Source organism: Orycteropus afer, unplaced genomic scaffold, assembly GCF_000298275.1.
Source record: "Orycteropus afer afer isolate SDZICR_OR568_19922 unplaced genomic scaffold, OryAfe1.0 scaffold00110, whole genome shotgun sequence".
Lineage (NCBI taxonomy): Eukaryota > Metazoa > Chordata > Mammalia > Tubulidentata > Orycteropodidae > Orycteropus > Orycteropus afer.
Window position 1 is genome coordinate 4,142,405 of NW_006921697.1, and position 14,123 is coordinate 4,156,527.

Below are 14,123 nucleotides of genomic sequence, written 5' to 3' on the forward strand. Positions count from 1 at the left end.
CTGAGGCGTCTCTGGGTGGATCCAGACCTTCAGCCTCACGGTAGCTGAGGGCTTAACTGTTTACACCATCCAGGTTGCCTTCTCACATTTAGATCTCTCAAATTACAGGTGAGGAAACTGAGGACCACAGAGGGAGGGTGGCTTGCTTGAGATCACCCACTTACATGGCAGAGCTGGGAGTAGAGCCCAGGCCCTTTGTGCCTCAAAGGGTGGGTTTTATTTACCTAACACTAGCCTTCTCCCTCAGGCCACAAGCTGGATCTTCAGGCCTCAGTTTCTTATTGGTATCCCCTCTTCAGAGGATTACCAAATACCCATTGATGCTGCAGAAAATCCTGGAGAACACACCGCCTGATGCCAGTGCCTATCCTGTCCTTCAGAAGGCTACCTTTGCCCTTCAGGATGTGAATGCCAACATCAATGAGTACAAGATGCGCAAGGAAGTGGGTAAGAAGATGGACATGTAGGGACTACATTGATGATAATACTTCCAGTTACAGAAAACTCATCTCAAACTGACTTTACCAATAAAAGGAATGTAGTAACTTATATAACCATACGTCCACTGGTAATGTGGGCTTTAGGTAGGGATTGATCAGGATGCTGACTCTAAAACCAAAATCCAAACTGTTGAGTTGGATCTGACTCATAGCAATCCCTCTTTGGGTTTCCAAAGCAGTATCACTATGGAAGTAGATTACACAATCTTCCTTCCTAGGTGTGGCTGTTGGGTTTGAACCACCAGCCTTCTGGTTGGCAATCAAATGCTTTAGGCCCTGTGCCACTCAGTTCTGATCTTTTCTGTGTGTCAGCTTCATTTTCAGGCTGACTTGTCTCATCATAGGAAATAACTATTTCTTTTCTAAGATACCCTGTCCCCTTAGTCACCATAATTAAATGTAAGTTTTGTTCTAATAGGACTATATGCTTGAGTCATGTGCTGACCCCTGTCAGTCACCATGGTTAGGAAAATATCATGCATGTGTTGTATCTTGGGTTATGTGCTCTTCTTTGGATCACTGTGGCCAGGGGGATGGGATTATACAGATTAGTTTATATCAGTTAGCACCCACCCCTTGAGCCAAATGAGATTGAGCCCATCCAAACCACATTACAGAGGAGAATTAAATGAATGCTGGGGAGGGGGAGAAGCCCTGCCTCTCAGATTGCAAAACAAAAAAGTTTGGAAAATGAAGCAGTCCCAAGTGTAAACAAACTCATTTGCACAACTGAGACAATACAATAATGATAATTTAGCTAGTGTTTACTAAGGGCTAATCATGCCATGTTTTTTCATTCATTATCTTGTTTGATCCTTGCCAACAGCCTCCCGAGGCTGGCACTGTAACCCCATGTCAGTCAGGCAAAATAAGAGCTTAAGTCATTTGCTCCATGTCATGGAGCTGCTAAGTGACAGCCAGGTTTCAAACTCAGTCTTGGGGTCTTCACCACACCATACTATATCTGGTAGCTTTGGATTTCCTCCACTTGCTTCTCCATCCATGTTGACAGATCAGGAGAAAATGAGCTAGGAGTTGGGAAGTGAAGTTCCCAGCCTATCCTGGCTAACACTGGTGGCGGGGACTCAGGTGAATCATTTCTCATCTGGGCCCCTGTCTTTTAGAAAGTACCTTCAGACCCATCATCTTATGTGATCCTCCCAGCTGCCCTGTAAGGCAGCTAGCCTCATTTTACAGAGGAGGAAACTGAGCCCCAGGATGTGGTGGCTTACCCAAGTGAAGCAGACAAGTAGTGCTTCAATCAGAATCAAACTCAGTCTGAAGACCCTGAGTCCTGTGCTTTTATTAGGCCACTCCCCATTCTAATCGGATGTGACCATTACAGAGCAGAGGGCTGGGGCAGGTGCCTAGGCAGCTGTGTCAGGGATGTTTACTGTCCAGGGTGGGCTTTGGTCACTGTGCTCTCCTCTTTCTCTGTTGTGCAGCTTCCAAGTACACGAGGGTGGAGCAGCTGACCCTGCGGGAGCGCCTGGCCCGTATCAACACACACACCCTCTCCAAGAAGACCACCCGGCTAAGCCAGATGCTGAAGCAGGAGGCAGGGCTTGTACCCAGAGTGAGCATAGACTTGGGGCCCAATGTAGTGAGGAGGTCCCATCCATTGCCGTCAAGTTGATACTGACTCATAGTGACCCTATATATAGGACAATGTAGAACTGCTCCATAGGGTTTCCAAGGCCGTAAATTTTTATAGAAATGGACTGCCTCATCTTTCTCCTACAGAGTGGCTGGTGGGTTCAAACCACTGACCTTTTGGTTAGCAGTCAAATGCTTTAACTACTATACTACCAGAGCTCCTTGTGGGGAGGAAAGGGTGTATAAACTCCTTTTGGAGATGTAGAAACTGAGACTGAAGGAGTGATGTGGCTTCCCAACTTCACAAAATCAGGAATAGGCAGGGTTGTGACTCCAACGTGCTTCACAAGATCCAGGATAGGGCTGCTCTACTGTGTCTTGTGTCTGGGACCTCTATACAGTGTAGGAGAGCTGGTTTCTGGATCTGGGGAAGAAACCATCCCCCAAGAGCTGCTAGGAGTGTCTCAGGTGGGGTGAGTGCTTATTCTGAGCCAGACATTATATAAGCCTCACAAAGAAGTAGATATTCTTATTAACCCCATATTGCAGGTAAGAAAACAGAGGCTTAGAGAGAGTAAAACACTTGCCCATGATCACACAGCTAAGTGAATGAACTAGGACTCATGCTTGGGTGTCTGAATGCGAGACAACTAAGCTATCCTGTCTCCTAACCATACCACTTAGCTTTGAGACTGGAGGAAGGGGCTCTGATGGGCGGGTCTGTGGAAAGTGGTCTCCAGTGAGGAATTGTAACATGGGTGCCAGGTGTACAGTGCCCCCTTGTGGATATTCTTTGCCTTCACATGAGTAACTGACCACTTTCAGATGGAAGATAAGGAATTTGATGACTTAGAAGAGAGGTTCAACTGGGTGTCGCTGTGTGTGACGGAGCTGAAGAACAATGTGGCTATCTACCTGGATAACTTGGAGGTGAGGACCTGCAGAGTTAATGATGCACTGAGTCTAGGGTCTTAGTTCCCCAGGCAGGAAGTGTGTGGAGCCTATTTCACAAACTGACAAAGGCACCAGCTACAGGAACCAAATGGATGAGGTCATCCAGTCAGATGACATCATCCACTGGCAGCTGCTCCTTGTCCCATAGGACATTAGACCACTGAGCTCTCAGAAGGTAAGTTTCCAACTGGGCAGTGTCAAAATTCACTGAGATAAGAGCCCTCCGGTGGGACCCTGCCAGACTAGCACTTGGAGGAGGGGTCACAAACTTGGGTGCCTGAAGGGGCCAGGCAGATGATATTAAGTCAAGTATGCAAAGTGTCCGAGGCAAGGGGCTGTTTATGAGACTTTTCCATTAGAGTTAAGCATATAATATTCGAAATTTGAATGAATGAATGAACAGATGAATAAATCTAAAGGGATAGCCACTACTCCACTCTGGGTTGTTGCTCTGTGGGAATGTGGGCCTCGTATGGCCAGTTCTTCTGATTTTGAGGGAAAAAATAATGCAGCCTGGAAATTCAGACTTTTAGGTGAACCCTCTTAATTTGTAAATATGAGCAATTAATTAAATTAAAATTTAAATGTTATACAGGCCCAAGAAAATATACCTCTACATACTGAAGTCAGCTCATAGGGCCACCGGTTAGCATGCCCATCCAGCATATCACTGCTTGAGCCAAAATCTCCCCTTCATTCCTTTCATTGATGGTGACTCATTCCATACACTGCGTCCCCTTTATGTGGTTTTGTTCTCAGCCATGTCCATTTGTGCAAACCAGCTCAGTCAGAGACTACAGTGGCATCCTTGGGAAACAGGATCTTGGGTGGCATTCATGGAAATGTATAGAAGGAGGGAGGTCATCATTCCACCTTCCTCTCTGTGGGTCAGATCCCCATTTGATCATACTCCTTCCTAGACCCCTGGAGGAAGGATCTGGACCCCTGGGATTCTGTCATGGTGAACAGGAGAGGAAGATGCTCAGAGCCAAGAAATGAAAAAGAGTGTCAGGGTCTGTAGATACTGGACTTTGAGAGATAAACCAAAGGGGCCTGAGTGATAAGTTGGCTTTGTAGGGTAGGGTGAATATTTGGAAGTGTTAGGCTGTAGTTCCCTATACACAGGACTTCCATGATCCTTCAGAGATACAGTGTTAAACAGCATGGAGTCATGTATTGAGAAAGTGACTCCGTTATTTAATCCTCTGCCCCTCTCAAGGAAAAGCGTCTTTGGCTGCTATGCCTTGCCTGAGGCTGGGAGTCTTCAGCAGGCAAGATATCCAGGAAGAATTTAATAACACTGTTTTATTTTTATGGCAATTATGTTTTACATATCTACTTATGGCAATTATTATTGGCTTTTACTTTGTGGTGCCATCATAAATGTGTCCCCACTCACGTACCCCTTTGTACCCCTCTCCCCCTGCCGATTAGAATTTACAGTCTTTATTTCTTTCTATTTTTTTATAATGGTAAAGTAGATATAATGTAGAATTTGCCATTTTAACCATTTTTAAGTGTACAATTCAGTGGCATTAATGATATTCATAGTGTTGTGCAACCATCACCACTATTTGTTTCCAAAACATTTTCATCAGCCCAAACAGAAACTCTGTACCCATTAAGCTTTAAACCCCTGTTCCCTCCTCTGTAGCGTGGTAACCACTAACAATTTTTTACGCTTTATGCATTTGCCTATTCTAGATATTTCATGTAAGTGGGATTATATAATATTTGTGTTTTTATGCCTGGCTTCCTTCACTTAGCACAATGTTTTCAAGCTTTATACATCATGGCATGGTATTAGAATGGCATTCCTTTTTATGGCTGAATGATACCCATAGAGAGAGGGGGAGAGAAGGGAGGGGGAGAGAGACAGAGACAGACAGACACACAGATAGATGGACAGAGATAGAGATAGATAGATATCAGGGGTTTAAACCCAGCAGCTCTATGAAAAATCTGCTTCTGTAAAGATTACAGCGTAGGAAGCCCTATGTGGCAGTTTTACTCTGTCATAGAGCGTTGCTGTGACTTGGAATTGACTTGACAGGTTCACAGCAACAGTTCACACCCACACACATATATATGTGTAAAAACCAAAAATAAACAAACTCACTGCCGTTGAGTCGGTTCCGACTCATAGTGACCTCTCCTTGGGTTTCCAAGGTGGTCTCTATGGAAGTAGATTGCTCAATCTTCCTTCCAAGGAGTGGCTGGTGGGTTTGAACCACCAGCCTTCTGGTTAGCAGTCAAATGCCTTAGGCACCATGCCACCAGAACTCCCATATATGTGTAAAGTTTTTAAAATTTAAATAGGAACTGTTTGTTGATTTAAAGAGAAATATTGCTAGAACACAAAGGATATGGACATATCAGAAACCACAAAGGTGATAGGCAAATGTGTGAAGAATGGGAAACACTGGAATAAAGAGAAAGATTTTGGCTCAATCTAAGGAAGAGCTTTCTAATCATCCATGTTGTGCAAGGGTAGAATTGGCTATGTGTGCGCCTGTAGGTGTGCAGAGACAGGACCACCTCTCAGAGGGTATGATGCGAGGAGATTCATGGGTAACGACAGGCTGTGATTGGATGTTTCTCATTTGCTCGGGACCAGGCTTTCCTCAGATTCAAGCCACACGAATATAATCTGGACATCCCTGAGGGCCCTGTGGCTCAGTACTGCCACTTGGCGAGAGAGCTGCAGCTCGCGGCCTTCCTGGAGTTTGTAAGTGGAATGTCTGTCTCCTTTTCTTTGTCAGGCAGGTGGCAGAGCCGACAAAAATAATATTTAGAAGACATGTACCTTACATGATTGTCACATCCATAACTGCCCTGGGTAGTTGGCAGGGCAACTTATGAGTGCATTTTACTGATCAAAAGAATCCTAGCTAACACTTACTGGGAGTCTCAGTGTGGTACATACACTTAAACAGCTTGGCTGCTAACCAGAAGGTTGGAGATTTGAGTCTACCCAGGAGTGCCTTGGCAGAAAGACTTGGTGATCTACTTCTAAACATCAGCCATTGAAACCTTATAGAGCACAGTTCTACTCTGACACATAGGGGGTCACCAGGAGGCAAAATTGACTTGACGGCAACTGTTTTCAACCTTTATTGAGTCTTACTATCGCTGACACTGTGCTAAGCCCTTTATATTCGTAGATCATTTAATCCTCAAATCATGGCTTATGGGGTTGAAACTATTAATAGCCCCATTCCTCAGATGAGGGCTTGAGGCTCAGAGCAGGTGACCTCTGAGATTATATAGGTGGTCAATGGCAAGCTGGGATCTGAGCCCCCAAAGATTTTGCTCTTGACCACCATTCGGTACTTGTTGCACAATAACGATACTAAGAACTGGAACATATTGAATGCTGACTGTGTGCTGGGCACTCTGCTAAGCTCGTTTTATATTCATTGTTCCCATTCTTCAGATGGGAAGGTTGAAGCATAGAGAGGTTAACTAACATGCTAAAGGTCTCAGCTAGCTGGTGGGAGTGGGAGTGGGACTGGAACCCAGGCCTGCCTGCCTCTACAGTGCTTTCTCTCAGCCCCCACCTCCAACCTCCTTCTGTCAAGTCTCTCAAGCTCATCTCTCCCCACAGAAGCAGCGGCTGGAAGGCCTGGTATGGCAGCCACTGTGCAGCCTTGCCAAAGCCCTGGCAGGCCCTCAGAACCTGATTAAGAAACGTCTGGACAAACTGCTAGACTTTGAGCGGGTGGAAGAAAAGCTGTTGGAGGTGGGCAGCATGACCTACGAGGAGGAGGCAACCCGGCACACGTACCAGGCTCTTAACTCTCTGCTAGTGGCTGAGCTCCCACAGTTTAACCAGCTGACCATGCAGTGGCTGGGCCAGATCCTGTGCACATTTGTGGCTCTGCAGCAGGACCTTGCAAAGCAAGTGCTACAGAGAACAGAGGGCAGCTTGGCCCAGGTAAGGTCTCTTAGACTGGGGCATCTCTGGCTAATGGTCGTTCAGGGTCTTGCAGCCTGTTCATCCAGCTGTTTGCAGGGCTGCGATGGAGTGAGATTGGGCCTTCCAAACAGGCCATCAAGTGCGGATGGAGAAGGAGGCAGCAGGGACCTTCTGGATCTCTCTCGTGCTTATTCTTCTTTTGTTAATGGAGTCAGACCCTGAAGCAAGGATAGCACTAGGACTCCAACTGTTTCCAGACTCTGGGACAGAAGCAAAGGAGGTGGAACTATAGCATTTCTGGGTCCGGTCCTTGAGTATGTAGAAGTTGGTAGCAGAGGCAGAAAGTCCCTTGTGCAGTCTGGAGTAAATGTCTCAACCTAGTGTTACTACTACTATTACTACTTCTAGAGCTACCTTCTCTGGAGTGTTTTCTCTGTACCTGTTTGGAGCACCTTCCTCCATGCATTATCTCATGTAATTCTCACCACAATCCTGCAAAGTAGATATTATTATTACTATCCTCATTTCAACAATAAGGAAGCTGATGCATAGAGAAGTTAAGTAGCTTGCCCAAGGCCACACAGCTAATAGTAAGATTTGAACACTGGCAGTTCACCTCCAGAGCATGGGCTCTGAACCACAGTGCTCACAGCTTGTGTTTCTAAGGGGAGATATTGACTGAAACATAAGTTGATTGCAAAGAGTCTTGGGCAAACCTCCAAGCACAAACTCACACTTTGATTTTTGGAATTCTGAAGACAGAGGTTGAGATCTGGACTGCTTGCAGATGTTTTTTTTTTCTCTCCCTCTCTTTCTCTCATGCCATCATTAGAGCTGAGTGACCTATAGGTCTGACCTCAGGAACAATTTAAATACTCTTCATACCATACCCTAGAGGGCTCCTGCATCTATCTCATAGCTTCATGCTGCCTCTTCATTGTCTTAGCTTTCCCCATCCAGTTCTTTGCATGAACATTCCTCTAAAATTCACCTCCCACCTTTCCAGCTCAGAGCCCCACACCAAGCCACAGCCCCTCCCCTGCAGCGCAACCGATCTGAACATGCCTGTTAAGGTTCTCTAGTGCCGCTATAACAGACATACCACCAGTGGATGGTTTTAACAAACAGGATTTTTTTTTCTTACAGTTTAGGAGGCTAGAAGTCTGAGTTCAAAGTACCAACTCTAGGGGCTAGGTGAAGGCCCCTCCACCTTGGGCTCCGGCCCTGCCTCCTGTTCCTGGCCCACTAGAGCTGAAGGCTTTTTTTTTTTAAATTGTGATTTGGGTGAAGGTTTACAGAACAAATTTACTTTCCATACAGTGGTTCACATATACTTTGTCTCATGACATTGAACACAGTTTACCACAATGCAACAGCTCCCCTCCCACTTCCTCACCATAGTTACCTCTTCCCTGTGTCCATCCCTCCATGCACTCCTGCCCCCTGAGCTGTCTCCCTGTGCATAAGCAGCTCTTCTTTCTCCCATGATTGTTCTCTCCAAGGAGTGTATCTACTTGAGGTAAATGTTCAACTCATATGCCTGTCTTTTGTGAGGCTAGAAACCACAGGTGTGGGTTCAATTCCAGATCTGAAGGGCAGCTAGGGGCCATAGTCTCAGTGGTTCCACCAGGCTCTATCAGACCAGCAAACATGGTTCCCCCCCTCCTTTTTTTGTTTTCTCCAAATGATTTTGAGTTTTGTTCCACATTGTTCTTCCTCTTTATCAAGGATTGGAGGCTTTTTCTGATTCAGGCAGCTACTGGCTGCTGAGGCAGACGAACCCAAGATCAAGAAGTAAAATAGAATAGTCCCAGGATTAGCACACTACACAGCAGGCCACTAGTCCAAGTCCAGGAACAATGCCAAGATTGGCAGGCAACATGGCAAACCAGTGAGATGAAGACTTGGTCAAATGCAGACTCCAGATGTGCCAAAAAGCTTGAGACCCTTATCAAAGTGTCTCCTTGTATACTGGAAGCAGGCCACACCCCAAAGCCAACTAATTAGCTGCTCACAGCAGATTCTGCCATGGAGTTGATTACACCACATTCAATCTCATAATGGGGAAAAACTGTATCCAGCTGCCAGCCACTCAAAACCAGGTCTGGCCAAGTTGACACACAATCTTAACTACTACAATGCCCATGTTTGCTTCATACACGTACTCGCTGTGCCTGCAATGGCCCTTTCCATCCTCTCCCTTGCCTTTCACAGTGTCTGGCACGTGGTAGGAGCTCCCCAAATATGTGATAGATGGATGGGTCTCCATGAGGCCCTCAGAACTCCCCCTCCCCGAAGGGTGAGTTCATTTCTCCACCCTTGATACAGTAACCCTTATGGTATCCTTCTGCTCAGCACTTCCCAGAGCCTGCCTTTGGCTTGGATGATTGGTGAAAGAGCTTCTCCTCCTTGAGGAGACCTGGCACTGTGGCTTTTCCTCTTCTTGACCCTCAGCTTCACTTAATATAGAGTTCAGTCTCACACACTTTGAGTTGAATAGTCCTAAACCATCCTGCAAAAGTAAGCTCTTTTCTGAAGAGCTCCATTCTGGAATGTTCCCTGTGCCTGGAATGTCCCTCCCATCACCCCCATCCCCTGCCCTGGGCTTATCCTTCAGTCCTCTGGTTTCCTCCTTTGTATTTAGGCTAGCATGTGCAGGGCTGGGGAGTGTTATGGGATGCTAGGGGGAGGCCAACTTTACAAAAGCAGGAAATGAGGGCATTCAGATGCCATTTCCTATTTGGTCCTGTAGTATAGGATTTGGAGTCTGTCAGGGGTTAAATACCAGCCTGCCTTGTCTGTGTCTCATGTCCATTTGCCTATGCCAGCCCCTGTGGAGCCTGGGAAAAGCCTACAAGGTAAAAACCCCAATCTGTTTGCATCCTGGGAGTAGAAAGTCTCAATGTCACAACTAAGTGCCTTTGAGTCTGATGAGAAACCAATGAGTTTGGTGACAAGTAGAAATGACACGTCTCTATTAGCTGTGGGGGTCTCACTTGCACTTAGATTGTCTGATGAAAATACAGGAAATTTTTAGCAGAGTCAGGGTCTCAGGACCAAGCATTAGTCAGGGCTCCTTGGGTTACAAGTAACACAAACCCTAACCACACCATCTTATGTATAATAAGAGAATTTATTGACTGGGAGACCCAGAGTGGATCAAGCCTCAGGCACAGCAATATTCAGAACATAATGTTGTTAGGGCTCAGGCTTGCACTCCATCTCCTGGCTCTATTTTCCTCTCTGGGTTCCCTTTATTCTCGGGCAGACTTTTTTTCTGCATGGCAGTGTGGCTATTAACAGCTCCAAGCGTTTACCTTTATGTCTCATCATCCAGAGGAAGAGTGACCCTCTTGTTCTCAACCACCATGTACTTAATCTGATGGGAGTATACCCACTGGCCTTGCTAGTGTCCATTGTCTACCCTTGGACCAACCACTGTGGCAGGAGGAAGGGACGCCATGACCAGCAGTCCAGTCACCAGAGCACCTGCAGGGAACCCCCATAGAGGACCCCATAGGTTCTTCCATGGAGGGACATTTTGTTTTCTTTTTTTAAATTGTAGTGGTAAAATATATATATAACCTAAAATTTGCCCATTCAACATTTTTTCATGTATAGTTCAGTGACTTTAATTACATTAATCATGATGGGCAACCATTACCCGTATCCAGATTACCCATATCACCAGATTTTCCATCACCATTAACAGACATTTCACCAGTTCCTAAACAATGACTCCTCCTTTCTCCCTCCCACCTGCCCCTGGTAACCACTAATAGACTTTGATCTCTATACACTTGCCTACTCTAGATGTTACATATAAGTTGTTGTTGTTGTTATGTGCCGTCGAGTCGGCCCCGACTCATAGCGACCCCTCCTTGGGTTTCCGAGGCAGTATCACTACGGAAGTAGGATTGCCCAACCTTCCTTCCGAGGAGTGGCTGTTGGGTTTGAACTGCCAGCCTTCTGGTTAGCAGTCAAGTGCTTTAGCCACTATGCTACCAGAGCTCCTTACATATAAGTAGGATCATACAATATTGATCCTTTTGTGACTGACTTCCTTAGCATAATGTTTTCAAGGTTCATGGATGTTGTAGTATGTACCAGGACTTCATTTTTCTTTATGGCTGAGTGATATTCCATTGTGTGTATATACTGCATTTTATTTATCCATTCATTTGTTGATGGACATTGAAGCTGTTTCAACTTTTTGGCTGTTGTAAATAATGCTGCAGTGAACATTTGTATACAAGTATCTGTTTGAGTCAAGGGACACTTTCTTGAAGGAAAGTAGGGTAGTAGGCAAACAAAACCAATAAGTGTCCATGACAATAAAGAGCATTTTAACATAGATGAGTCCAATGTATGTACTTCCAAGGTCTCAGTCCCCTCTTTCCCAAAGAAGGCTCTGTTGAGAGTGTCTGTCTCCCACCCAGCTTCCCCACCACCATGTCTCTGAGCCTGACTTCAAGAAGCTTGTGGAAGATGAGCTAGACCAGAACAGTAACCAGCTTCACTCCTTCCGAGAGAACTTCAAGAAAGTGCTGCCACCTCCCACCATACAAGTAAGTGTCTACCCCAAAAACATTGTTCAGTCCTTTACTGCTACTGGGCTGAAGCTTAATTTCCTCTTTCCTTTCTACTTTTTTTTCCCAACATTTCCTGTTAGCCACATGTCTTAGCTTCCTAGTGCTGCTATAACAGCAGTACCACAAGTGGGTGTCTGTAAAGAACAGAAATTTATTTTCTCACAGTTTAGGAGGCTGGAAGTCTGAATTCAGGGCACCAGCTCTAGGGGAAGGCTTTCTTTCTCTGTGGGCTCTGTGGGTAAGTCCTTATCTCTTTTCAGCTTCTGTTCCTGGGTTCCTTGGGGGTCATCATGTGGTATGGCATCTGTCTTTCCTCATCTGCGCTTGCTTGCTTCTGTGCCTAATCTGCCCTTTTATATCTCAAAAGTGATTGGCTTATAGACATATCCTACCCTGCATGACCTCATTACTATAACAAAGAAAACTGTATTCCCAAGTGGGATTATATTCACAAGTACAGGGGTTAGGATTCCATTACCTATTTTGGGGAGGACACAGTTGAGTCTGTAACACCATGGAAATACTTCCTTTTCTCTTTTCCTCTGTTATTTCTCACTGTGAGTGGAGAGTAAAGAGTAGCAGTTGGGGATACACACCCTCATACTTATATACTCTTCATAGCCAAATAAGTGTAAGAACAGAATAGAACTCTTGGGTCAAGAATAAGAAAAGCCAAACGTTTTTATAGCAAGTAAAATGATAATAAGTGGCAAGTGATGTTAACTTCCCCAAACCTGAGCTTCCTCAGTTCATCATCAAAATTATCCTGTTTCCACACCATTTCCAACTGAGCTTGCTTCAAATACCAGCATTTAAGAGAAATAAAAAGTTTGGAAAAGAAGTAATTAATTAATTAATTTTTGCTTTAGTATTTTTTCATTGCAAAGGACAATACTTCAACTGTATAATGGTTTAAAAAGCTTTGGCTCACAAAATGCTTTTTTTTTTAAATTGTTTTTCTCTAAGAGATGAGGAAAAAGTATCTCCAGTATACTTGAAGAGTGTCCCAAGGTAGTATATGTTTAAAAAATATCTGAAGTAGCTGTAGAGAGAAGGAGTTTCCAGAGTATACCAAAATGTAGATTTAAGGAAGCTTGGGGATGTGACCCACCTGTGTGAAGTGAAGGGTCAGGAGACAACCCAAGATTCCTCAGAAAGGTGAAGGGGAAGGAGAGACAAGAGAGACAAGGAGAGGAGCCCAGCAGAACTGGGCATAGAAAAGTAGGCTTTGTGCGTGGCCAGAGTGCAGAGACTGTCAAAGACCACCCGAGACCAATGCCTACTCCAAGCACGGGAGGCTGACTCCTTTTTGGTACACAATGGTATCTACTCCCAGCCTACATTGAGAGCAGTTGTCTAGCAGAGGTCTCATCAAAGGTGTGTTGTGTGCCTGTGACTTAGGGAAAGAAGAGGAGGGTGCAGAAAATACAGAACATCATAGTTGCTCAAACACATCATGGGAAACTTCTTTCTCTTTCTACTTAAAACCAAAGTAACATTCATCTTATTTAAAAAGGACCTATGCATACTGTAGGGAGCTCTGGTGGCATAGTGCCTAAGGCATTTGACTGTAATCCAGAACGCTAGCAGTTCAAACCCACCAGCCACTCCTTGGAAGGAAGATTGGGCAATCTACTTCCATAGTGATACTGCCTTGGAAACCTAAGGAGGGGTTACTATGAGTTGAATTGACTTGATGGCAGTGAGTTTGGTTTGGTTTATGCTTATTCTAGAAAATTAGAAAAGAGGAAACAAATGACAATATACATAACAGCAGTGTGTGTTGCAGGTGGGTTGAAAATTGGTGGGAAGAAACCCACATATCACTGCTGCTGGCCTTCCTCCCCCACACCACACACCTTCTCTAAATTCCTGATCTGTTTGGCTATGGGTGGTGGCACTAATGGTTAAGTGCCTTGGTTACTAACTGAAAAGCTGGCAGTTCAAACCCACACAGTGGCTCCATGGGAGGAAAGACTTGGCAATCTTCTCTGATAAAGAGTACAGCCAAGGAAACCCTATGGGGCATGCTAAAACGGCAAGGAGGCCACATCTTCTGACCTCCTCTAACTGCACAAGAGGAAGACAGAATCACCATCAGTAGCCCAAGGCCTATTCCTGTGAGGCCAGACATGCCGCCTTCCTCCAGCCATTTCACCAACCCTGACACCAACTGTTCCTCCCGCAGCACTCACCACCTTTCTGCTGGGTTTGATAATTCACTGCAGTGGCCACACAGAACTCATAGATTATGGGGTTTATTAGGGAAGCACCAGGCTATAATTCAAGTTCAGGAAAAATGCTCAGTCTCTCTCAGCCCACCGTCACTCAGCCAACAGTCTCTCACAGTTTCTCTTCCAGCAGTGCGTGTTTCTCAGTGTCTCCCTCAGCAATGCATATCTCTTGCGTCTCTTTCTCAGGAACGCATGTCTCTCAGGAGTGCATGTCTCTCAGAAGCATGTGTCTCTCAGGAGTGCGTTTCTTCTCAGTAGTACATCCTTCTCAGCCAGCAGTCAGAGAGACTTCTGCCTCTAGGAGGACTCCTTTTGAGCCTGGCAGAGT

General features: G+C 45.3%; 1 protein-coding gene across 1 annotated transcript in view; it reads left to right on the top strand.

Annotated features, from left to right (window-relative positions):
* The window catches only part of ARHGEF37 (Rho guanine nucleotide exchange factor 37), a 39,193-nt gene that overhangs the window by 15,875 nt on the left and 9,195 nt on the right, over positions 1–14,123 (top strand). The window contains exons 4-9 of the mRNA XM_007943599.2: positions 248–447; positions 1,946–2,076; positions 2,922–3,026; positions 5,668–5,778; positions 6,658–6,987; positions 11,409–11,537. Coding sequence (XP_007941790.2) covers positions 248–447; positions 1,946–2,076; positions 2,922–3,026; positions 5,668–5,778; positions 6,658–6,987; positions 11,409–11,537 — 1,006 coding nt within the window. The remainder of the gene's footprint in view (positions 1–247; positions 448–1,945; positions 2,077–2,921; positions 3,027–5,667; positions 5,779–6,657; positions 6,988–11,408; positions 11,538–14,123) is intronic.